The sequence below is a fragment of the Rhea americana genome, unplaced genomic scaffold (assembly GCF_003343005.1).
Source record: "Rhea americana isolate MKP2758 unplaced genomic scaffold, rheAme1 scaffold_31, whole genome shotgun sequence".
NCBI lineage: Eukaryota > Metazoa > Chordata > Aves > Rheiformes > Rheidae > Rhea > Rhea americana.
In genome coordinates, this window is record NW_028186435.1 from 2,204,639 (window position 1) to 2,231,601 (window position 26,963).

At 39.1% G+C, this 26,963-nt stretch overlaps 1 protein-coding gene across 1 annotated transcript in view; it reads right to left on the reverse strand.

Moving 5' to 3' along the window:
- CARMIL1 (capping protein regulator and myosin 1 linker 1) overlaps positions 1-26,963 on the reverse strand; it is a 195,238-nt gene that overhangs the window by 91,372 nt on the left and 76,903 nt on the right. Inside the window, exons 3-10 of the mRNA XM_085310093.1 lie at positions 17,507-17,557; positions 12,925-12,984; positions 10,910-11,031; positions 8,880-8,977; positions 8,434-8,504; positions 8,232-8,305; positions 2,827-2,902; positions 170-258 (exon numbers count right to left, since the gene is read on the reverse strand). Coding sequence (XP_085166219.1) covers positions 170-258; positions 2,827-2,902; positions 8,232-8,305; positions 8,434-8,504; positions 8,880-8,977; positions 10,910-11,031; positions 12,925-12,984; positions 17,507-17,557 — 641 coding nt within the window. The remainder of the gene's footprint in view (positions 1-169; positions 259-2,826; positions 2,903-8,231; positions 8,306-8,433; positions 8,505-8,879; positions 8,978-10,909; positions 11,032-12,924; positions 12,985-17,506; positions 17,558-26,963) is intronic.

Genomic DNA, 26,963 nt, shown 5'->3' on the forward strand with positions numbered 1-26,963 from the left:
TAGGGAACCTCTGAACAATCTGACCAAAGCTCTTGACCACAAGCTCCTCAGAACACGGTATACATTGGTCAAGAGCTTTTTAAATGTTTATTCTAGTTAACATATATCATATAYCCTTTCCACTGGAAGTAAGTAGTAACAAATGCAACAGTTTGAAGAAATTACTTACGTTCTAAGCCCGGCATTTTCTAATACCAGCTCTTCCAATCGATTGGACCTACTCACCACTCGCAGAATCTGCTCACATACATCAGCGGACTGCCACAGAAAAGACAGAACAATATTAAAGAACACAAATGTGGAACATCATAACAGGATCCAGGCCACAACTAGTTTCTAGTCATAAGGACACCAGGAACATCCCTGAGGGTGTCAGATGGCAACAGAGGACATCTGGAAAAGACTCAGAGAAAAGCAAGAGGCAGACTACTAAAAGTGAGTTATTCAAGAAACAGGTCATTAAATCATAAGGGCAGAATTTTTATAACGATAGTTGGAAAGGGAAATGGGGCGGGGAAACGGGGGGAGGAAACAGGGGGAAAGACCAAATCCATTATTCAGAAAAATCACTTATTTAATTTTTAAAGAAATCTTCTTCATATCCATACTATACCATTAGAAGAAAGTGGCAAGTAATGCAATGGAGAATAAAGCCTAAACACAAAAAGGGATGTTATGATGCAGAAGAATTTAAAAAATATCCCCAGGAGCAACCACACTCTAGCTATAGGTTCTCCAAAGATTGTTTAAGGACTAGAGAGTCCGTTTTGTGTACTTCAGTATTCTCCTAACCTACATAGAACTAAAATACATCTTATGATCTGCGCTGTTGTTATATTCTGTAAGTTGAACAGACATTTGCAAGTACCATGAATGTGAACAAAACATGTTAATAAAATTGTTTGTGAGCTGTGTTCAGTCAAGAAGAGAGACAAAGCCTTAATGATTCAAAAGCTATACAGTGAACTCAAAATCTCATTACCTTTTACTATAATCTTTTATTTTGCTCCCAAATTTGTCTGTATTCCCCGCATACACTGACTAACGTTCCTGTAGAATCTAAAGCTGAACTCCAATCATGAAGTGATGAAATTAGTTAAAATTATCCACCTTTAAAAATGATGAAGTGACATTCATACTCAGGACATTCCTGTTTCTAATGACAAGTTGACATCTTTTTAGGCCTTTTTTTGGGGGAAGTGGGGAGAAATTTAAGCTAACTGACTCTCCTAAATGGGGGGGGGGGGACAAAAAACAAACCAGTACTACACACACAAAACTCTTACTGTTAGTTTACACAGTAGGGATCACAATCTTGTCTAAACTGCATCAACTGTCTCTCCAATTCTCTCTTTACCTTCCATATRTTAATACTTCAGAGCATCATAGCATTCTTACAGTGCTTCTACAGCAGTGTGTGTAAATGGGAAGTTTCATGCATTATGAAACACTACAGATGCCATCTCTCAGAGACTACGTCAGATGGGGCCCCACAAAGCACTCCATGGCCTATRGATATGTCTGACCTCATACTGACCCTCAGCAGTGTTCCTATGGCATAGATTTACTGTTCAATAGTTGATATTTTCATGATCCTCTTGACTGAAAATGGAATGTATGGAAGGTGAAGATTTGTTTTAATGAACTAGTGCATTTCCAAGATTGACAAAGTTTACATGTTTGAATAAAACTCTTCCACATAAAAGTTACTCAAAATTCCCCCAAGAAAAAAATATCTCAAATGGATGATACAGCCAGTTCTTGTTCTAGGCAAACTACACTGGCGAGTCATCTAGCTAAGTATACTATCTTGCTTAAATTTGGAATCTGAAGCAGAARTTGATAATTTTATTGTACCTATTTACAATGTTGATTTTAGCAAAAAACATGAAGACTCAAAATATTCTCAAGTTTCACTCTATGTACAATTTTAAGCCTGGTCTCCCAGCAAGAAGAAAAAAGTGTTCTGCCTGCTCTTCTGCCAAGAGTAACGTAAGCTAGTATCCACTGATTTTCATAGGAAATGATAACTTAGGAAYGCAATGAGCACATTTTTATATCAAGACTCTTATCTTTCATTTTTAAGGAGAATGGTTCTAGGTGCAAGTGTGAAAGCAGCTTCTCAAAACACTAAYTCCATCTGTGACTATTAATTTTTCAAGTTTAGTAGAAATAATATATTTTGATATATTAAAAAAAGCCACCTTATTACTGATTTTCTTAGCACTWTAATAAGTAGCCCATCTTGCTTAGATTTGTCCTCTCTTTGCTTTTTGAAAAGAATACTGTTGTGGAAGAATATCATTGTCACACATCACTAAATACTTATTACTTTTAGGTATTAGTTTCAAACAACTGACAGAAAAATTCATCATGACATAATGAAAGTTAAGAAAAAAGTCTGCTCCATATTGCGAGGAAAAATAGAATCATGGTATTTTCTCACAACTCCAAAAAGCAACAGAGATTTCAGGCTGCTTTGAAGGAAGTTTCCTATTTAGTCATCTAACACTGTTTGAGAGAATGAGCGACACTTATTGGAGTAGCTTTACGTGACACCTTTATCTCTAAATAAGCTTTTCAAACTTTACTCAAGTGAAATTTTGGCAAGATCTTAAACTGAACCTCAGCAGTGTTCTTAGGGAATGAATTAACTGTCCAACCAATTCATATTTTCCTGATGTGATTAATGGAAAAATAATTTTCCATAGATTGCCCTGTTTTACTCCCCTAAAGAAGCTTACCGTCTTGAAAAACATAAAAGCATCCCCTAAAACAYAGCAAAGCCWGGAAAGTGCTGGCATATCATTTCAATTTATTACTTACTAATTTCAGATCCTTGGAGGACAGCTTTGTAAACCACTGATTGTACTCCAGAGCAGCAACTATAGGTATTAAGTCTCTAGAAAAAGAAAAACACTTTTACACACTTGTCATATAACTGTCAGTTTTGGACATTGGGAGAAGAGGAAAAAAACAAACAAACGAGAAAAACACTCTTAAACCTTCTTCCATATTTAATTCACTCAATTTTTGCAATGCTAATCAACTATCACCACCATTACAGAAAACTCTGCATCCAAAAAAAAAAAAGGAGAGTACCATGAGCAGCTGTGTATCTTGCCCATATTTTAATACAGACTTCTGACTGGCTAACAGACATCCATTCTACCATGAATTTTTAAACACGGAATTTGTCTACGCTGTCATTCCTACTCTCAGTATTACTTTTTCTTCAGCCTGTGACATATTTAAGCTTCTTAATCACCTCTAATTATAATTGAGCATGACGCTGAAAAGCTTTTTGGCACTCTGATGATTTAATATAATTCCATGACTGAATGCTTCTAGAGAACATCTCCTTGTCTCATCTCTATAGTTATAATCCCTTAGGAAGCAGGAAACCTGCAAAAGGATAATGTGACATGCAGCACAAACCCCCTCTTAACTGTAAAAGGGATTTCACAAATGAAATTCTGAATTATTCTCTGTTTCTTTATTCTAAGCCTCTTAATTTGATCTGCTCTCCCTAAGTTCCTCCAACAACAGATGTTCATAAATGTCATGTCTGTACGCTACCCTCCAGCAGAATCATTCATCAAACACTAGTACACTATTTAGCAGCACAGCTCTTCAGTCTTTTTCCAGAACATGTTCAATACATATGTGTGTAAACACACACACACACACACACACACACACACACTCACTCAGTAATTACTCAGAACCCCCCTGTCTTTATAATGAAATAAAGAAGGAGCTGTAATACTCGTTGATTTATCTGACCAGCAATAGTGCCATCTCAGCCTCATTTTTGGCAGGGACAAACTTAAAAATACTGGCTTGTRTAAGCTGATGCCAGCCCCCAGCTTTCTATTCAGGACATATGCAGGTAGGCGCCCGGCAGCGCTAAACAGTGTCTCTTTCTCGCACCCTCTTTTCCTTCTTTCTGTCCTTGACTTTTCCTCCACTAACACTCAAACACTTCAGGGTGATGGTTAAACACGTAGGAAAACCAAGAGATAAGGCCGTATCATATGGGCAAACACTCGGCAGGCTATATTGAGAACTGCGGTTGCTACATTTGGAAACGTGAGCCCATCACTAAGGGAACAGTGAGGAGGTACGGCATTTTGCAGCAAAGCCTGCAGCGTACCAACTGGGAAGCTCATGCAAACAGAGCGTTTTCATGCTCTTGCAGAGAAACCGGTGTGCGGTGCCCGTTGAGGATTAAGCTCGTCTCCCTTGTCATTCAAGGCGTGCAGTCTCACGCTGAATTCTAGTAACAGCAAGAGAGTCTTACCAGCTTCATGGCATGTACAGATTTATTTCCACCCACCAGCTTTTTCCCACACCCCTCACTTTTTCTCAATTGGAAAGAGCTAAAGGACTAGCGAAAGATTAAGAGAAAAATACCAAAAAAAMCAGAGGTATTTCCCCTCTAGGCTGGGCAGGCAGGAACTCCGCTATGAGCAACACTCACGGGTTTGTTCCCTCTTTGCATTCACCTACAGTAATCAGTAGCGAGGTTAAAAAAAAAAAAAAGAAGAAGAAGAATTAGCAGCTTGGGCTCAGGGCAGTGCCTTTGCCTTGGAAATGGAACAAGCCTAAGAGCCATTTTTCAGCTGCAATTTGGGTTTATCCACCCCACAGTAATTCACACATTGCACTGTTTAGAAAGCGTAAGTGTTGTAATTCCTTCGTCACAGGTGTCTCCAGGGCGCAGTTGGTCAGACAAGGCTACAACTTGTGCTGAACGGAGCAGCCCAAGCTCCGAACAGGCTGACGATACCGCAGGCAGCCCCACCGGCGGAGCCGTGCTTTGCAGACAGCGCCCTGCCATCTCCAGAAAGGGCAGAGAGGGCCCACGAGCGGTTATTTTTCAGTCAGCGCCAGCTTGGTTGCTCCAGAGTGACAGAGGGGGAACAGCTTGTGATCACCGGCTGTATTTACCTCAGCAGGGAGCTGGTGCAACTGCTGGCAACAGCTCAGGACCTTCGGAGCCAGAGAGAACCTACAGGCAGACCTTGCTCTTGGCTGTCCCTTTCCTCCTCGCCTCCCCAAGCCTCTCGCGAACGGAGCTGAAGGACAGCTGGGCTTTCGGAGAGCTGGCGAGGAAAACTGCTGCACCGCCAAAACGTTTAAGAAACAGGGCTACAATGGGGAGGGAATTTTTTCAATAAACCAGTCCTGCTGACTTGCAAATTCTCATCTTTAAATAGTTTAGTCTTCTGCCTTCTTCAAGGCCTTTTTGTGCAAATTTTAGACAAGGACAGATACTGGCATATTTCAGTAACACCAGAAGTTAAAAGAATATACAGGCACACACACCCCTTCCTYCTCACATGCCTGAAATCTAGGGATATCTGCCTTTGCTGTGGTAGTCGTCCTGTCTAGAAATATTGCTTTATCAGATTCTCTCTCATTTTAATCATCACCTGATTATAAAGAGAACCTCGATAGATTTTTTTCAGTCTTGTTTGTATTAATTTTTGAAGGTGCTTCTCACCAATGTGCGGTGCTTTTGGAATCTACCTCTACTCTCTCTTGCTTTGAGCTTGCCTACTTCCAGTGTTTTTATTCTTGAGTTTCCCACTCCAAAATTTCTACTGCTTTATTCACTTTTTTTTCTACTAAATTATAGATGTGGTACCAACAAGGATCTGAATTCATTTGCAATACAATAAGAATGCTAATGATCACTTCTAAAAGCAAGGCCTTCTCATAACTTCCTTCACCAAGTTATACTGAGTTGCTTAGGTTTATTTATTGGTTTGTTTGCTAAGCTACCACYCAGAATAAAGATTTACAGAAAAAGAACAACATGCCATATTAAAATRCAAACAGATTCTGTACTTCTGGAATGCAGAAAACCTCTCCAAGCTTCAAAAACATTCAAGCTTTTCCAGTGTCTTCATGTTTTTTTCAGCAACGCTGTCTCCCAGTTTATTTTTTGCCCATGGCAAGAAATCTAAACAGTGCAATATATTTGGGGTGGAGGGAACGGGGTGGGGGGACTAATTAATCACACTCTTCTGACATTATATTTTCTGAATTCCCAAATATGCTGAAACATATACTACATGWATGGATACTATGCTATTGAGTTAAATAAGTCCTGTTCACTTTGGGCCTTCTTTTTGTTGTTGTTAAACAATTATATGGTTCACAGCACAACATAACTTCAAATAAAACCTCAGAAGTCATGTTCCCATGTGGCAAGCCATGCTACGCACTTTAAGTGACAGACACTGGGAACTTAAAGCTTCATCTATAATTTATGTCATCTTACGTTGACCTCTAGCAGAAATGCTTCACAAGGAAAAATACAAATTGTTATTTTTGCAATACACAGCCTCTGTATCTAGAGGACTGACGTAGGATCATCCATCCTACTTCACTTCTGAGCTGCTCCACAGCATTAAGTATAGAGCTGCTTCAGTGATCTCCAAAATAAGGTGGACAAGACACAACAGTCTCTTCAAAACTGTAACACTTTGGCATACTGTTATTACTGTTAATTTACAGCTTTCTTGCTGTGCTAAATATCTCACAAAATACTCACATGCATTCTTGAACCAATTTGGATCTCAAATCCTAATTCGTATTTTTAATGAATATCTTAAGGTTTGGCTTTCTGAAAAATGTCATGACTCTCCTGAAAATTTCAATTCAAAATCTTTTTCTCTGTTCAGCCCCYAGCACTCACAAACTGTCATCATAAGATGGATTCCAGGGCATATAAAAGTCTCTAAAATTGTTTTCAATCTTCACACTTACAAAATCATAGACATTTAGTACACTGTTACTAGCAACACAAATACACTTCCTCAGTGATGTCAGTTTCTGTGAAACAACAAATTATTATTCCATTTGCCCAWACACAACTCGTTTGAACCACCTGATACATAATAAATATTTAAAAYACTTCTTTTATCTACCATTTACTAATAGGTGATATTTTTAACTCCCTCTAAATTGTTCAAAAACTTAATTTCTAATTAATTAATTAATTGAAGCTGGGTATCTAAGTCACCTCCTCAGAAAAGGCCCCATGCTCTTCTCAGCACTTCCACCTTTAAGTGTTTTTTGATTCTTTACTCACATTTGYCTGCACTCAGCTGTACTCATTTCCCAATCTTTTCTCAGCAAGTCTTAACTGACCAGTCAGTCTTCACCTATATCTGTCATGCAGTAGTTGCAGCCCTGTCGACTTGTTCCAGTTATCTGAACTAGCTAACACAAGTACATACAGCTTAGTAACTTCATTTCAGCACCGTGGAATTCAGCATGGACTGTGTAAACCCACCACAGAAGCAGAATAAACATTTGAGTGGAATTTTTGTGGCAGTTTACACATAGCCAGCCTAAAGCTGCAGAAACTGCTGCACTAAAACACTATCATTTACCTGCCTCCAAGTTCAGCCTGTTATATTTTTAACATCAAATCTCTGACAAGCTCATAATTCTTTAATTGCACTTTCCCACAGAAACAGCTGCTTTTTATGTCTTATTTAAAGCTTCTTAGATTTGTCATTTTTCTTATATAATCATAGATTTTAATTAAGACTCCTTCCCATTTCATCTTACTTAAATGTCTTCAAAATGAACTTTCTTAGTATCCAGTAATCTCAGCCAGCTGAATTTGGTAAACTCAATACAACCCTTAGCTAAGTTTCAGCATCTCACAGTAAAATTACTCTCAATTAGTTTTTTTCTGAAGGTACACGCTTTTGTTGGTATCTGTTGTAAGGGGAGAAACTGCTTCCTGGGATTCAGCTGTACAACTTAAGTCTTCTACTGACTTGCTGAAAATAGTAATTTCTTTTATCAAGTACACCAGGTGAAAAAGATTATACAGAAGTAAAGGTACTATAACATCCTTTTTTGCTTTAACTGATAGATGTAATTACATGTTCTCTCTGTTGAATTTGAGCTCTAATATCTGCCACCACAGGAAAAGTATCTATCTGCTAACTTTTTTTGGAGTGCTGGCAATCGCAAAATATATTCACTTTCTCAGGCCCCTCCAATTAAACATGGTCTCTACGGGGTTTTTGTGCAAACACAGCAGCTCTGTGCTGGAAACCCAAAGTGACATAGGTGGTCACTTCACAGGTTTAGACATTCAAGTAACACCTTAGCTTGGACAGACAAATCCTACTGGAAGAAGGGATTATGAAACATTACAAGTTCTCCAAGTATTAGCATGCYTCTTGCATGTTGTTTACCTGTGGTCAAGATGGCTGAAGTCTTGCAAATTCAACTCTCTGGTATCTTGTGTCAGATAAATYGTATCGACATCCTGTTAAAAGTACATAAAAAAAAACCCCTCTTTATAGAACTGTTTTTTCCCAAGCATTCTGATTTACCTTCTCTTTCATCCTTTGTACAGGTAGAGGAAATGAGTCCCAGCACAGGACACGTACTTACCCACTGTACCTCTTCTCTATAGGGAAATCCAAGCCAATCACAAACACATGCATACATCTGTGAAAAGCCTCCTAGAAACAACACAAGGGAGTATTTAACATAACAGCAAAACAAACAAGTAAATATCTAAAGGCATATCTTAATACTTTCACTTAAATATAAACCACCAAGTCTTTCAAAACTCACTTTCTTTTTCTCTCAGAAAGGTGTCCATTGTGCTGCTGAAAGCAACTGGAATACACTGAGACTATCCTACTTTTGCAATAGCCAGCAGGTTGCAAGAAAGCTTAAAATAGTGCTTTCACCCACCAATCAGAAGTGTACTCCACACTAATTACACCTTAAAACTAATTACACCTTTTCAAATTTCTGCCAGAAATAGAATTAAACTTCCTGACACTGCAATTCCAACCTTTTTATATTTGAGCCTTTAAATTCATTCTCACCACAAGGTCCAAGTTCTGCCACTGTCTGACTGTCCCACAGGGCCTGGAGATTAGCCAGTCTTTCTGAAGGCTCCATAGTTACTTTTTTCAGAATCCTCCTATATGCAAAGGGAAAAATATCATTCATGAGGTTAAAAAATATTTTAAAATCTGTGCAATCACATGTATTCATGGATCTTCTTTATTTCAAGTATGATTATTTAATGATGTGTATAGGAAGAATTATCTTTAATACAATTCAATTTTCAGCCTAAAAGTCAAATACACTGTGATACAGGACAACAGTAGTAACATGTCTCTTTTTCCTTCTCATAACTAACCTTGTGGGTCTTGGAGCAACCGAGCCTTTTTCTACAACAAGATTGCCCAGGCTAAGTAGATTTGTAGTGTCTGACTAATATAAGTATACCCAAAATAGGAGAGAGACAGGGTATTACTAGTCATGCTGAAATAGCTCCAGTTTGTATAGTGCTTTTATAAAGTGAAAGCATTACGGTGCAAAGGGCCAAAGAGCATGCTGAGTGGCCTCTAGGCTGCGCTTTAGATATCTAATTCTAATCTCTGTAGTGTGATAGTATTCTCCARTCTCTACACTAAAACACAACCCTTTTTTCTGCCTTTCAGGAAATAAATGTTCTTCTGAATGACAGGACAGCCTCAAAACTTTCAGAATTCCATGCAACAAGGGTAAAGAATGAGTAAGAGATGTTAACCATAGAAACCTCTTTCCCCTTTCTTGCCTGTTCTGGTCTCATATCATCAGCACAATTCTGCTGTCTTCATTTGAGAGCTGTGCCATATGACAAGAGAGCAAGAAATTAAAATTCTTTTCTGGGAACCAAGCACTCCACACAGCCACACAAAATGCTCCAGCATTGTTCTCAAGGGAGCTCAGAAAAAAACATGTTTAAGGCTCAAGGCAGTCACAGATGCTGAGATAAACATGCACAGTTCTGTGGTTCTCTTCACCCTTTTGTCTGCATTTCTTTCATCATTACTGAGGTTTTATGGCTACACCTGTTCATAAATATTCACTTCTACATCTTCTTTATGAAGGAAGATTTTTGTCATGGCAGTTAATAATACTGCCACAGAAATAAACTAGAAATAAAAAAAGAAACTGCTAGCTGGGGTTATGAAGTTTATTTCCTACTCCACCTATGGAAAAGTGAATAATAAAGGTGCACACCCAAAATCATGTAAATCTAATCAGACTGTTCACATTGAATGTCTGTTTAAAAAGTTCACTTGGAAAAATTACTTTGTCCTGGAAAACTCTTTTATATGATCCACTTTCTTTAAACTTTCCAAAAAAAAGGAGGAAAATAAGAAAAACGACTGAAAATTGCTGCAAAATTATGAAATTCGGAGGCTGCTGATAACACAAACAGGAGAAAAAGCAAAGGTAAGAACAATACAAAATTGAAGCAGCACAAAAAAACTAGAAAAGGAGATATATGACCGAAGGAGCCATGCTATTCTATTGAAAGTATATAGCAGAAGGCCTGATGCTCAGATTTGAAGTACCAGGCTACCAGTCACATGAATTATTTCACATTTCACAAAATGTGAAAATAAGCAGAACTTTTCCCTGCACTTCCAACTCAGATTTTTGCTCCAGTGGAAAAAACAGAACAAAACCAAAAAAAACCTACTGAACATCACAGCTGCTTATAGGAAAAGGAGTTAATTAAAATAAACAGCTAAAACCTCAGCTATATCTGAGGTTGAAGAAGTAATAAGGTAAAAATAAAACTTAAAACTCCAAATCCTCACATCACCCAGTCAAAATGAAAGCTCTTTTGACCACATAGACTACAGCATGACCTAGCTATGCTCTGTGTTTTTTCACTGTTCTGCCATATACTTCCAAGAAGATCCCTGGATGAAAATTTAGCACTTGCCTTAAGGTGTTTTACATCTTCTGTGCATTTCTGACGTAAGGTGGGGCACTAAAGAACAATAAGTGGTATTTCTTCACTCTATCCTCATAATCTGTTCATGCTACAAGTGCCCCGAAAGCTACTTACACTGGAGAGAGACCGGGGAATATCTTCCTGAGGCAGGTTCCAATGTGCGCCAGAACCTCGTTCACGTCCTCGGAGGTTGCCATCTTCATGGAAATGCTGCATTTCTCCGTTTCCATGATCAACTGCACAAAGAGGGGGAGGGGGAGAGGAAAGAGGGAGAAGAATTAGGTACCATCTAATTCAGATCCAGTTAAATATAGYAGTATTTTGAATGCCAGCTGAAGGCTTTGCATGCCAGTAAGACTCTGTTATTAATACATGACACAACAGYGCTGCAGGTAAAGCTTCTCTGCTTGAACACACAAGAATTATGTACTCAAACTTTGCTTCTCCTAAAAGCATCCTGCTTCCCACAGGAATAAAAGTTTCAGATAAACTTGGATCTCAGCTGCTATTTTCAAAACCAAGAACTTTTCACAGTATTGTCTGATTTTGAAACATGTCCTAGAACACCAGCTGAAGTGAGTACAGATTGACAGCAAGCTTTTGAACGTACAAGRCTCACCTCCTTGAGTGAGAAGCACAAGTCATTAACAGCTGTGATTCTCTGGAAAAGTTTGAATACTTTGATCCATGCCATTTAGGGAAATCGTACTTTGGCTAGTACGCTACAGAAGTTTGTTTTTTTATTGAAAACGGTTCCTGGATCTCTCCTCGTTTCCAGTTCATATCTAAGGTCATCACCAGGATAACCCTACAGAGGCTGTATTATCTCAAAAGCGCACACACACACAAACATCATGTACTTTTCCCACCACTTCAACTCCTTCCAGCAATTCATTCTCTGAAGATGAACAAGTGGGCAAGTCATTACCGTTTTTGATTATCACTAGTATTACCACACCTTTCCTCCCACATTACTTTGTCCATTTGTTGACTTATATACTCGTCATGGCTTTTTGTAATAAGCCCGGCATAACACAAGTCCTTCAGGTACTACAGATGTAGCACACTGTTCACAGGAAAATTGTGAAAAGACCTGTTGCCCGTAAGGAATTATCAAGGATTCTACCTGCGTTCAGCTATAACATTTACATTTTTAAAGCAGCAGTGAATGTAAAAATGCAAAACTTTACAAAATATCTTAGAAAAACGGTATGCTAAATGAGACTGCTGAAAATCAGCACTTTTGTTGCAAGTCCTGCTAGAACAGTTGCTGTCTGTTCCCTCCAGGAATAGTGTTAGCTACCATGACATTTTTGTACCTTAAATACATAAGGCCACAAAACCACACACAGTTTACTAAATGCTTCCCTATTAAAAAGGTAAACAACTGGAGCTTTTTTTTTTTCCTTAAAGGAAAGCTTCAAAAGCCAGGTTAAAAATATGGTATGTTAAACACAAGGAGAGCTTTACAGAGTTCAAATATACTGACAGATGCTCCTATTTCTGAAAACCTCTTCAAAAACCAAAACACACATGAAACATATGAAGACTTTGATACAATTGGATTGTCAAATCTTGTCAACACGTTCATCTATGAATGAACAATGTATAAGAGGCACTCTTCATCACCTTCTCTTTGACATTCACATTTTTGGCACAAAATTCCCTCCCGCCCCCCTCCCTTTTTTAAAGAAAAAAAAAAAAAAAAAAAAAAAAAGAAAAAAAAGAAAAGGCAAGAATGACACCAACACGAGCTGAAAAGAATTGAAAGGAAATAATTTCTGTCTACAGTGTAAGCAGGAACATTTGGCTTCACCATAAAGGGTATACACCACAAAAGACATTCAAACTTGCATGCTGTGGATTATACAACCACCACTGTTTTATCATCTCTGAAAAAAATATCCACATTTATGTGACTTAACAAAAACTTRCATCATTTTATCTTCATTCTAACTGAGTTACGAAAAGGCTTTGTTTCTTATCTTCATCTCACCCACACAACTCATTCTTATCCTTGGTTGGAGCAGATTTAGCAATGAGTAAACAGGTACCTTTTAACTTTAATCATTGGTGAAATATATCAATGTGCCACAATATAATTTTRAGATAAGGCTGGAAACACTCACCTGACCTGGTTTACTGGAAGTTATTCCTTGGATTTCCAAGTAGCTGAAAGTTAGTTCTAGCTATAGTTAAAAAAGAAAAGGCCATATTAATACAAACACTTTCTTATTTTAGAAAGCACTGGCATATTTCAATGAAGTTAACACAAAAACCTTGAATGAGGGGACCATTATTTTACATCAGTTTCTAGAGTGTACATAAAGGATCTGTCAATATTCTACTATCTGGTCATATTTTATACCAAATGAACACTTGCATGTTGCTTATTATGGTCTCAAATGGTTATTAGAGGTAATAAGAATATCTAATTGAGTATTTTACTGACAGTTGTAAGCACACCAGCTTATAACAAATTTATAACAAAATTTTACAATAAAAAGCATTAACTGCCTATACAATACCTTACTGATGTGTACTCTTGTGAGTAACTCTTAATATTTATAGCATCACTAATTAGTCTTTCATGAATTATACTGATCACAGAAGTGATCATTTTTGCTGTAAGAAACTAAAGGGACATAAAACCCAACCACCCACATATATAAAATGCTCAAGACTATATTAGCATGTCTAAAAGTCTGACCAGAAATAATATTTTAGCTTTGCCTGACTCAGTTATCCAAGCAGTGGTTGGGACAGACAGAGAGGAAAGGTGAGCATGTTTAATCCAAACAGAACTTCAAAGGAAGTACAGGCACGAAAAACATCCTCTTCTCCAAAGACAAACTTAAGCCTACAGGGGGTAGCTAAGGTCTGAACTCCCAAACACACAGACATGCAAGCATCTTGACAGCTGGGAGATGCAGAAAGAAACAAAGCTCTTGGACTGAATCAAAAATATGGAGCAAGACATTAGCACAGCTATTTCCTTTTATTTATCATCAAAATCATTGCAACTATAACAAATGGTCTGTATGAATTACATAAAAAAAAATCTTCACGTTTTCTGTACTTCATCTTACCCTAGGTTCACGGTCAGGATGCTTCCAGGCTGTGGCAAACATCAAATTATTCTATCATTGTGGCAGCCTTTTTCTTTGSGAAAAAAAATACCGAAACACCCCAAAAATTCCATGACCCTGAACCACTGCTGCACTGCTCAGAACCTAAATGTAATTCTCAAGGATACACTTCTATAAAGGCTGCAAAAGCCCATTAGGAAATCAGTAAAGACAAGCTTCACTTTCCAACCATGAGAATTCAACATAAGCTTTTCAGAAAGCAGCATGACACTGGGGAGAGCTCCTAAGTCCTCATAGTCTCACTAGCAAATCTTTAAGTGGTCAGAGATGGTGTTATCACAGGATGAAACTGCTTAGAAAATTCCAATTAAAATAGATATGATTTAAGATACATTTTAGGGGCTTTTCATCAAGCAGGTGAGCTTTTTTAGCGCTCTGCTACACATCTACCCACTGTTACAGGGGGTTACGATGTTACTTCTCTATATTTGTTCTTTCTTGTCTTCTGAATTTTTTTCCCCTTAAGTTGCTCTCATTACATGAGGGGATCAGAAGATGTGAGCATCCATCAGCCATTTCTATGCAAAGCCCACCTTCACCACAGCCTTAATTTAGGCACCAAAGTTTGCCCTGCAGTTGCTAAGGAGYCTTCACATGCTTTGTTTTGCTTATTCTGCTATGTAGGGAATGCCCTACAGCAGACCGRCAGCTTCAGAGACCTGGGGTGCTGCCATAGCTGTTTATGAAGCAAGTAAGCACATAAGCCCAGCCATGAGACCGGACAGAGACAAAAAATGCCAGCACCTGCCCACTGCCCACAGCAATATTTTGCATTTTTGCAAGGTAAGATGTTTATTTTTCTTCATGCCTCTTCAGTTCCTGGTTCCTCAACTAAGACCGGCAGTCTTTCGTGAAGCACACAGACCTATGCATTTCATTCAGGCCAAGGAGAGGTGCAAGGGTAGGGGAGTGTTAATAAAATGAATAAAAATAAATGGCATCTCTTGCTTGCTACTGGAGTGAGCCAGATGACTGATAAAGCAGTGAAAGGCTCGTTTCCTCCAGTGCTAGTCAAATTAAACATGTGAGATTATCTAACATTTATTTACCCAAATTGCAATGAATTGTTCTGTGGGGTGGGGGAAACTGTCTATGATTAAAATCCTTCCTATTTTGCAAATTATTTACCTACCAGGTTGAATGTTTTTCTTTTGTTAATGTGCTTTGTATGTACCAACATATATATTCCACATGATCAAAAGTACTTTTCTACTCATGAGAAAAGTTAGCCATAGTTTACCAGTTAACCAGAACCAGACTCAAGAATTCATCCTGCAAAAATCCTGACCAGAATTCACAAATATCATGAAATGTGGCAGCATGTCTATAATTAAGCTTCAATTCATTCTTCCACTTTCAAAAATAGATTCACAATCCTTGTGTAGCAAAAATACAGAACACATTCCTTTTCTGAAACCGTGAAATAATTTCTTTACAGGGTTTTAAAACATGTAGTCTTGTTTATTAACTAAAATTATATCTAAAAAAAAAATCCTTTTAAGTGTCATTCATTTAGGAACCCTGTAGTTAGCGGCCAGCTAATTTTCAGTTTTCTTTTTTTTTCCAGTCAACTGTAATTGATTAAAAGTTGGCACTAGAAGTGGGTTTACAGATCCGAATTATATCCCCCAAATACATTATGCACTTTTCTGTGAGTCATCGTATTTATTGATCACATTTACTGATGYGGTAACTAAGTTTTATATAGACAGCAGAAAGAATAAGTAAGTTTTAAGTACTGCACTTCCTTTCCTATAAGAGCCTAAAGCAGTCTTGGTGAAGGTGTAAAACACATCTATCTAGTATAGTGGAAATTAATGGATTGAACCTCACTGTAAAGTTAAGAGGTGGTCATAGTCTGTAAGATCCTTGCTCTAAGGAAATCATCTAAGTGGATGTTCTTAATCCACTTTCATCCTATTTAACTTTCATCCATGTTTACTAGACACGTCAGCAGCACTGTTCAAGGAAAGCTGAATCAGATATAGCAATAACAGTCGTTCAAAAGTGACGATCTCTGGGCATATGGGATTTTGTCAGAGTTCCCTGAAGCTTAAAGAAGCTATTTTCAGCAGTTTCCCTTGAAGTTACTGCACGCTAGTTAAATTGACATTCTCAGGATCAGAAAGCTTCTGGGCAGCTTTGGAAAATATGACAGGCTTCAGAAAAATCAGCAAGTTTCATTAATCCTTCTGCTACAAAAGAAAGGCATTTTTAATCATCTTAACAATTGCTTAGATACACAAAGTTTAATTTTGAAATAAATCGTGTGCAGAAGGACTTTCTTCTCATTATCTTTCCTTTATTTCAGCGACTACTGAAGTCACAGCTTTTTAGTATCACACACATTCTAGATTACGAAGAGAATACAGACAAGATCCCCAACTAAGTAAATCCATTTAATAAAATAAGTTTTGTAGAGGTGGCAGTAATTTTAAACTAGAATTACAGTTATTCCTTAGTAACAGCGAGTCCTTATCTTCAAGAGCTTTCTGATGCTTTAATGTCAGAAATATTGTCTACTAAGATCACCATCAACACTCACTCACTGTACCCTCACTGCGTGGATGTTCGAGTTCTTCATCAGTTAGCTCTATGTTTTCATGTAACCAGTTACCAAACTCTGTCTCAAAACATATTTTAAACTGCACTGATCCAAGAGCCAAAAGACAAGCAGCTAAGACATCTGGGCAACAGGAACAGGACGACCAGCTGAGAGTAATAAGCTTCAACAGAAATTCAAACCAGAGTTACCCTGCTCACCAGTCAGAACCTCCAAATTATAGGTGAGGGCTAGTCACATTTATCAGCATCCAGAATTGAAAACCTGGTATCAGTCTTTCCATTTATTGATCTTATTTTTCTATGAAGCATATATACAGTCCCTACATACATACACACACACACACACACATATATAAAAGAAATACAACAAGACTGAATATGGACAAGTGCCGAGTGCACATTCACTGATTCCAAGCTGGACAAGAGATCATCTTCTGAGTTGGTCATTTTTGTTCACACAGAAATTCTCTTCCTCTGCTATGACAATCATTACAAATTGCCCCAGGAACAAAAGAAATAATTCACGGGCATTAGTACAGCATGTTGGCAAGAYGCTCTTCACAATGAACTGTGATCTCCACAGAAAACGGCAAAATACAGTGGAATACAGTAAATTTCTGTCTCCAGATTCCTATTTGAAACTAGACACTACAAGAGAGTAATGCCATCTGTTTGCTTGTGCACAAACTGTCCCACTACGAAGGCCATCAGGCTCATATCACAGTTCTTCAAGTTGACCTTTACAAGGTAAATCTTCACTCAGTTGCATTTCTGCAAATTCACATTCTTCTGGAATGGTTTGTGTAAATTGACAAACCCTTTTAGGAAGACATCAATGCAAACATTGTTCTAACAAACTCAACACCATGCACCATACCATTCCTTAATTTTTTCTTTTAAACAGATGCACAAGCACAGCAAAAACAATGCAAAGTTTGTGCAGCTGATGTTTATATCTAAAAATACAGAATAATTCTAAAAACYACAGCGGCTTTACCTTGGTGGGGATCCGAGATGTTAGAAGAAATGCCCGACATGATGCCAATACCTGTTAAAAAGAAAAGGGCATAACTGTATCAAGTACATTAATAAAGATTCCTCTCAAGGAAAAACCCTAGGACTCTTGTGCATTCTGAAACCAGAGGGAAAGAGCCTCTAGGAAGGTTAGAGTCAACTCCCTTTGCTGTCAGTTGGACTCTTCCCATGTACATCGAAGAAAGCAACACTGATCCAGTAGAGCAGAGTGAACAGACTGCTGTAATGTGATCATCAGCAAACTGGCAAGTATAGTATCTGCAATGCCATCTAACTGGAAGATATTTACTTAACCAGTCTTTCACAAGAATTTAATAGCATTCTTAGTGACAGTTAAAGAAGAAGCAAGGATAAAAAGTCTAATCATGAACATAGTATATACTATAATGGAACAAAAATATGCAAGGTAAATATGAAACTATTGGTAATGTAAAAGACCGAACAAACATTCCTTTTTGGATACATTCAGCACATTTCTACAGTAACAATGCAAAGATTTCTCATTGGCATATCAATAGGACAGAATTTCTTCTCTGACAATGGAAAAAACATGGTTAGATTTAGTAAGGACAGACACTCTGGGGAGAAAACACAGTATAACCAAAATATTTTGGAAGTTATTGCTGGTCAAAATGCAATGATGTATAAAAGTAATTCTTCAATTTCCAGTAGCTCATCCCACTCACAGACCTTAAGCTTTGCAAAAAGCAACGAATTGCTTTGCAAAACAATAGCACTGCTTCTGCTTTACCTGCATACAGAATTAGTTAGTATGTTGATCACATTTTTTGCAGACAAAAACTGAAACCAATGTTAATCAAACAGCTGGATCAAAATCCCCCAGCAGGTGCAAAGCTTCCTACACTGGGACCTCCGAAATCCTGTTCTGTTAGATGTGTATTTATCTTCAGATGAGTAGGTTAACACAAAACATAATCCACACACAGCAAGAGAACGAGCTCGGAGAATTCTGGTATCCCATCCCTAACAGTGCCGAACTTTGGATTGTGGAGCTTGGATTTAAACTTGTGCACCTCAACTCACCTCTGGCACAGCAGGAAACACTGCCAGCAAATGGCAGGAGACCAAGGTTCCTGCTGCTTTCAGCATTCCTGCCCGCACACCAGGACGGCAGGGTCAGGGCAGCAGGTGAGGGGAAATGATGGTCACGTGAAAGGCAAAGAGGGAGAGAAACTCGATGAGCTTGAGCAAGGAGAGTGGAGGAAGTGGAGGCAAGGAGCCAGGATGCTTTGCACACGGATTTTTATTTATTTATTTATTTGTTTATTTTTACAGCAAGGAGCCACATCCAGCTCAAACCTGAGAGAGAGTATACAGCTATCTACTTACACTTGGTATTAGTAGACTSCACACCTCAGTGCTGATACAAATGTATCAGTGCTCAGTGCTCTGGTCATCACACATTTAGAGAACTGTTGGGGAGCAGTAATCATCACCTCTTATAAGGAACACTCAGCCGTCACCTAAATGTCCATTGTGGTGCCTGCAACAGCACTGCTGCAGCGGGGAAGCAGCTGGGCTATCAGAGCTGTCTCATCCCCTTCAGCTCACTTCTGGAGAGAGGAAAAACCCTCCCTTGCTCACTCTCAAGTTGCAGGTATTGTAAGTACCTTCCATATCTGACACAAAAGGAGCAGGGTCAACACAAGACTTTTTGCCACTGAACAAACACATATTCCTTAATCTGACAGTAGCTATCTACTCACAGTAATATAATCTTGATTCTTGCCACCTTTTCATTTTTCTTTCTCAAGGCCTCTACTCAGACTACTTGCACACAACACTCCTGGGAGTCTTTGAGAAAGCTTAAACCTGCAATCATATCCCTATATTGGATTCTGCTGCTTATCAAAAAAGCTTCGCTATCAATTCTTGCACTGCAGAGAACAGAACTCCCTTATCCATCATCACATTCATGAACAAGTTGTGGCTTGAGTGGCTACAGCACTAGTAAGAGAGGGGCAAAGATCGGGCATACTCCCTGCAATAGCCCAGCCAGTCGAGTGCCTCTCAAACAGCAGCGGGTAGAGCAGCTCCTGCTCCAACACCTTCTCTTCATCTACTTCCAGTCACCTCAAGCTGGGGCAGAAATGAGAAAGACTGAGACAGGGCAGCTTTTAAGAAGGGATTTCCATGTCTATCTTCTAGCTGCCAGCTAGAACATCTGAGGGATCTGTGCTCTTTTATTTGCCACTGCAGTGAGACATCTGGTTACAGCAAAATCACGTCACAAGCCTGTTGTAAAAMATGTGTCTGCATTTATGGATTCAAGCTACCTCATGAGCATATGACAGGGTCTCTGTAACATGATCACAAYATACTGGAGCAGTCCCAATAACAAAGGTAAATGCAAATCATGTAACCAGAAGGCTGTAACACAATTATGTTAGAAACGGATGTTCCAGCAGAGCACAGGTGAGTGTATCACCATGTGTTAGACGCACCAAGGCTCCCAAAGTGATGTCTCGCTAAACCCAACACAGATAAAGTACCTACTTACCCTTAGAAGATACATTTACATACACAGGAGAGAACAACTRTAAGAGGATATCCCTTGTGCATCCAGTAGAGAAAAGATTCTTCAGTTATAAAATGGTATAAAATCCTGAGCCCTCTAAGCCAGTAAAATTTAGATTTCTACAGTTTTCACCATTGCGACTGTCACAGACAAAGAGGAGCGTGACTTTTATCTAATGCTAATTGAAGATGAGGTCAGCTGCTACTCCACAGTGAGCCTTCCATCTTGACAACAGCAGGACAAGATCTTCTCTTGACGATAGATTTCTAACATGCTCTAAGTGACCCTGCTTGAACAGAGAGGTTGGACTAGATGATCTCCAGAGGCCCCTTCCAACCTTACCCATTCTGTAATTCTATCACAGCAGAGCTGACCAAGCACAGGGCTAGCATTTATCACAATTTTAGCTGCTAAAAACCAGGAATAGGTATCCTGGCCTCCAACAAGATCAGCTGTAGCTTACTGCTTTCTTCTCTCTTTTTATCCTTCCAAAATTTCGTGCGACACCTGCATGTTAGGGTTAACATTTTTGTTCGTATTTAGTAACACAGTAGTCCCTTCTCCAAAGCGACTGGAGACTTGCTTGATAAGCTGGGAATCRTTGACAGTTTTCAGTGCCCTTCGCCTTGATGAGGCTGCAGTGCATAAGCAAACAGTGACAGCATTCAGATCCTGGCTCACCCGTTTCTCTGGGAATAGGCTTCTGCGCAGCTGCTATTACTGGCAAGCCCAATAGCACGTTAAGTTGTAGGCTGCTTAAAACACTGCATCATACATGCACATATACCCCACATAYCCCACCCCAGTGCAACAGGATGCTGGGGTCAAATACACAGAGGGACCAGAGACGTTTCCACTCTCATAGTTCAAGCCCACTTTCAAGTATCGAGTTATTTTGGGGAAGGAAGTTCCAGGTCTCTGTGCATTCCTAAAATGTGAAYAATGAGTATGTGCTTAATTGCACAGCTGTCTAGGGCTTTCAAAAATATCCAAGAGTGCTAGATTTTATGAAAGGYTAGATTCTAGATTTCCTGGAGTTTTTAATTTCTTTATATAACGAAAATAAAAAGCAAAAAGTAACCTCGTTTGTAGGTAAAGTTTGTAGGTAAAAAGTAAACTAGTTTGCCTGTAGCTGTTCTCAAGAATTTCATACAGGAGATTCTGCCATTATTTATACCTACTTTCCCCCTGAGGAATCTAAAATACAGGGCAAAAATGTGTCTTGCTCAAAGTCACTTAAAAAGCAAGTAATTCAGAAGGAAAGACCTCTGTCCAGCAACAGYTCTGAACACAACCACTCCTGACTCAGAATGCACTCAGAGCATTAGTTCGGTAGGTATATAACCTACATTATCTTCAGATAAGAAAATGTTCATGTGTTCAGCTCAGCAAGTCAAGATCCCATTCCTCCATAACCATTTTGTTCAGTTATCAACGGTATTCAATCATTAACAAAGTAAAACAATCACATCAAAAGATAAGCATGTACTAAGTACGGAGACCGAGGACCAGATTCACACTTCTACACTCGTTCGCAAACCAGAAGGTTTGTAAGGAACTGAGGTGATAGGGAGCGAAGGAAGCAGGCGTACCCAGACAAACACTACACCGTGCATCTAACCTGGCTGCTGCTGCACAGAACAGGAGCACCGTTTGAATGTTAAATGACGCCTACTCACACACAAATACCCGAGTTAATGATTTCTTTGTGTTTCTATCACCCTAAATTCCGTAACTCTTATTAAACTACTCATAAATGTAAATGAGATGAGTTAAAATTTGTAAATTAATTTAGAAACGTTCCTCAAAAACACCCTGCAAGTTGTATCTGCCAAAAGTGATGGCCTACAAGGTCATCTTCTATCTACCAGAATAAATAATTTGCTTCAGTAAAAAAGATTCATTTGAACACAGACCTGCAGCAAGTCTATCAATAAAACATAAATATACAGATGCATTTTGTGATTTATTGAGAAGTTCTGTCTTATTACCCATTTTGGCACTCTGAGCTTCATTAACAGGACTCCACTAAGTTAATGCAGTACAAGTATCCCTCAGTCAGTCTTGGAAAGATCATTAGAGCAACACAGTTCTAACCCAATTACCTACTTCGCCAAAGAGGCCACATCAACTCAAGCCACCTAATCTACACTGAAAGTGGTTTCAAATTCACAAGCAAATTAAACAATTCTTTACAATTTGCTACCCTTTTTAAAAAGCTGAAGACCAAAGAATTCTGTAAAACACAGCGACCGTACACAGCTCTGTAATGAAACTAAACAAAATGAGGCAACGCCAACACTTCCCAGGAATAGGGAAGTTACAGGATGTTCACTCTATTCACGAGGACTTGTGCTCTGAATCGTCCCTGTGCTGAAATATGAATATAGTTATGGATTAGTCAAATCTTTGTCCTCTCACTGAAAACTCATTGCTACTGAAACCCAAAGAAAATGAAGTACTTTTAAAATCAGTTTCACATCTTAAAATATACTCCCTGATCCCTTTCTTCCAATATTAGTTTTCCTCCCCCAACATTTGCCATTTTGTCAACCTCAAACTGCTTTGGCTCCTTCCATTACAATTTGCTGGAGGGAAGAWGCATTTGTGACGGGTTTTCTTATATGGATATCCAACATCTCAAAAATTTCTTGTAATCCAGAGGACAGTCCCCTTTCTTTATAAACACCTGAGCTATTTCATCTGATTTAATTTATTTATTATTTATCTTTTAAGTTTCCATGCTTACTGGTTGCACTATGATTTCTATCATAAGCTTTTAAATTCTACTACTGATTCAATAGTGGCAGGTTTAGTTCAGTTGGTTAGAGCGTGGTGCTGCTAATGTCAAGGTCGTGGGTTCAATCCCTGTATCGGCTACGCTGAGGGTTGGACTAGATGATCTCCAGAGGTCCCTTCCAACCTTACCATTCTATGATTCTATGTATACATAATAATGTAGTGCAGATACTTGTGAGGTAAATAAGCAATAATAATAGTTTTTGTTTTGTTAAAATATGGACAAATCAATACATGTCAGACTGTGCAGGCTCTTTCAGTCCCTATAGGACTGACTGTTCATTTCCTGTGCTGCATGGCTGATTTTGCAAATGTCTCCATCCTGAAGTGGCCGGAGTTCGATCAGATAAAAGGCACTTTTCAGTGCTGTATTAGAGGTACTAGGCTTAGTTTCGAGCGAGGCAGTCTGCGTTAAAAGCACAGAGGCTTTCTATGCAGAGAGGCTAGCTAATATCCTGGAGGTCTTTTCGGAGGGTAGCTGATATCCTGGAGGTCTTTTTGGAGGTTAATTAGCTGAGGCACAGCATGAACATATATGCTACTGCTAAAATAGCATCATTTAGCATTACCATGGGTTTCTCTGCAGAGTATTGACATCAGCAAAACAGCTCGATTCAGCCCTGACCTGAGGGCTCTCAGCACCAGTAGCTGCACCACATTGCTCCAAGTTGTCCAAGGTTGAGGGGACTCTTATGTTTGGTCTTGACTACTTTTAAAGTGTCATCAATGATAAAACCAGTGATAAAACCAATTCACTCTCATCCGAAATCCCTATTTATTTATCCACCAGCACCAAAGCAGTCTTCCCCAGCTTGGGAAGATCCTTTGGTGATGCGTGACATCCTCTTACTTCTTGGCACTCACACATTACAAGTATTTGAATTTCTCCCTTCTTCAGCTGAAGTGAGCCAAGTTACTCATTAATAGACTTGCCTAAGTTGTCGGTGTCTGTGTGGCTAGTCAAATACCTACACAAAAGACACTCCGAAGCAGACCCTCATCAGTAAGGAATGCTGCTAATCACATCGATACAATTTTCTGCTGCCCAAGACGGGGGCAAGCTCCACATGCAAGCAGTAGTTTTGTCTGGCTGCCCGAGGGATTGCAGCAGTGCAGTTACAGCCTGTCTGCTACACTTGGTGCCAGAAATGTTTCACTGCCCAAGTCTAGATCCTCTTCCTTTTTACAGGAAACTTCTGCCTGCGTTTCCTTCTCTCACCACTCTCCTCTCCTTCTCCTGTCACATTTAAAAAATATCCCAAGATCTTTCCCGAAGCATAATACAACATCCTGGACAAGGGCCCCCTCTCTGGAGTTGCAGACGGGGCACCTGCCATCCTCCCTGCCCAGCTACAGGCACTCTGTACAGAGCACAAATTTCAACTCATTTTTATTACTGTAGTACTGCAATAAAAACTCAAGTCTGATCTGCTGCCTGTTATGGCCCATCAATTTCCTTCTGTCCATATTTTCTGGATGGAAATGAAGAATAGTATGGCAAAGAGCTTTTAGCGGAAATGGAGTTTTACAAAAAAGTGTGGTCAGGTCAGAACTGACAATAATAAACCTGCTGTGTTTCAAGTCAAGAGAAGAGAAGCACATTTCAAATTAATTTACTGGACAAGACGGGGTCCACCACGAGATGGCACAGTGGAGTGCTTCATAAGCCAGAGTTCTCACATATGCATACCCACATATATATTCTGTGCAGGATATTGCTGAATTGGCCCAAAGAGCAGCACACTTGGGCACAGTTTGAAAGGGGACCCACATATTCTTCTCTACTGTTTCTTAAAAGGCTCTTTCAAATTTACCTTTCAGTCAAGTTATAGAAGACCCTTTTAAGAGAAATGCTAACTTATTATTGGAGACATCATCTGATACCTCAGAGGCAACAGTGAACCAATCCTCTACCTGAAAGACAGTTAAGTAGTTATCCTCCTTTAAAAACCGACAAAAAATAAGGCATGGATATGCCAAGAGATTTGCCTAAACCAAAAAGGCAAAAYGAACAATTGGCAAAGCCCAAAAGAGAGGGCAGAGCAAATGGCTCCAGATTCCGAACGAGTAAGAGAGGAAACAGTGCAGTTTGGAGAACTATCAGCCAATTAAAACAAAAACTCCTTTCCTCAAAGAAGTTGTTTGTTACGCCCAGAACAGGTACAACTACTGCTATTTCCTTTAGACAGCACCCTAGTCCTGAGAACTGTCTGCAAAGACCACATCAGTTAAATTATGCTCCTTTAACACCTTAAGCACAAATAAAAATATACGCTTGCTACAGACGTGTCTGCAATGCATGAATGACCTAACCACTCCTATAAGGATAAGAATTTGGAGAATAAAGTATCAGGGGCTTCAGCTTTGGCCAGACACCAGCACTGGCAGCAGTGGGAACCACGAGTCCCACAGATGAGGGGCCCTGTGCCTCTYTGAAGTAGCTAATAGCATGCTTGCTAGCAGTGCAAACTAGAGCTCTCCTGACTCTGGGATTTTATTTACTCTCCAGAATTTTGTTGCTCTCACTCACTTCAGAACTGCTTGTACAAGGGCAGCCACCTACTGAATATGTACACAGAGCTCCCTTGTTCTTAAAACCAGTGGTCACGAAAACAATTTTATGACATTGAGAGAGATGTCTAACACAGAGTGCTTAAGCTTAGGCCACCYCTTTGAGGCTGCAAACCTCCTTGCCATTCCCATCACCACTGCACGATTCCCACAAAGGAGAAAGTACTGCTGTATAGCTCTGAGCACCAGAAAACCTAACTACGGAAAGGAACRGCATTTAACTAACACCAGTCTTCCCATCACTGCTGTTGGACCCCGTTTGGGCTAACCAGAGCTGGCAGCAGGAGGRGATCAGACTGTAAATATACATTGCTTTGTAACTTATTATATGCCCTGATAAGGTATATAACAACAGAGGGAGGTGGTTCTTCTCCATATCCCCAATCCATAGAGGTAGTTCACTAGCACATCAGTGCTAATACTTCCCTATTTTGGAAACCTTTCACTTCCTCTCTCCTCCATATACAGACTTCATATAGACTCTTGCCTTTTGTAACACGTCCCTGATTCAGAAGTAAGGCACTGCACCAGAATGAACTTCCCACGTATTATTCTTTCATTACATTCAAGCCCCCAACACTCAGTTAACTAATAGATTGAAAACATTCAGTTGACTCTTAAWTCAAAAGACCCTTGACTCCAACATACTTTAACAATTTTTTATGCTCTCATACTACTTTTCATCACCATAACAAGAGCATATAAACACTCTTTAGAAAAACCCCAATACTACCTGTGCCTGGTGTTAAAGAGTAAGTTTTCGTGTGTACTGTTGAGTAGCTGCCTTTGGTTTAAGTCTCTGCGGACATACGGGATTGAACAATGCGGAGAAACGTGCACACCTTCCTCCTTCCTATACTGAGCCTCTTTCTGTGTTTATGGCCAGCAGATGAGACTGGAAGCAGTTTGGTGCGCTGCCTGTGACACTGTCTCTATGCAGAGGCAGCTGGAAATAGATTTTGCTACTGCAGTACTTTTATTCTTCTTTGATTTCATCTTTTTAGAAATGCCAGATTAAATATTTTGCAAACAGCGTTACTTGGTGACAGGGTTGCTGTCTTCGTAAGTATGCCACATGCACTGTAATGCGAAATTCTAAAGACTAGAGAACAAAACAAAAGCTTCAGGGACATGAGAAATGCAGCTTGATCCATAATGCAAATATTTTATTTAAAAAAGAAAAAAAAAACCCACGCTCTTCTACAACTATTCATACTTGCTATTAGTTATCGACAATTACCTGAAGATTTAATTAGTAAAGTGCAATGCACTTAGCTCCAGTTGATATCAAAATCTATTTCAGATTGTGAACTATGTTCTTCTGTTCAGATTGTAAACTACATTTCCCATTTTTCAAAAACAAAGCAAATAAACAAGGCAGAACAATTTTATTCAATACCCATTGCCATAAACCACATGCTCAATAATCTTAATCTTGGATAGCATCCAGATTTAAGGGCCAGTGAAAGATGTCACTTTAATAATCCTGCAGAATTAAACCTTTTTTTTC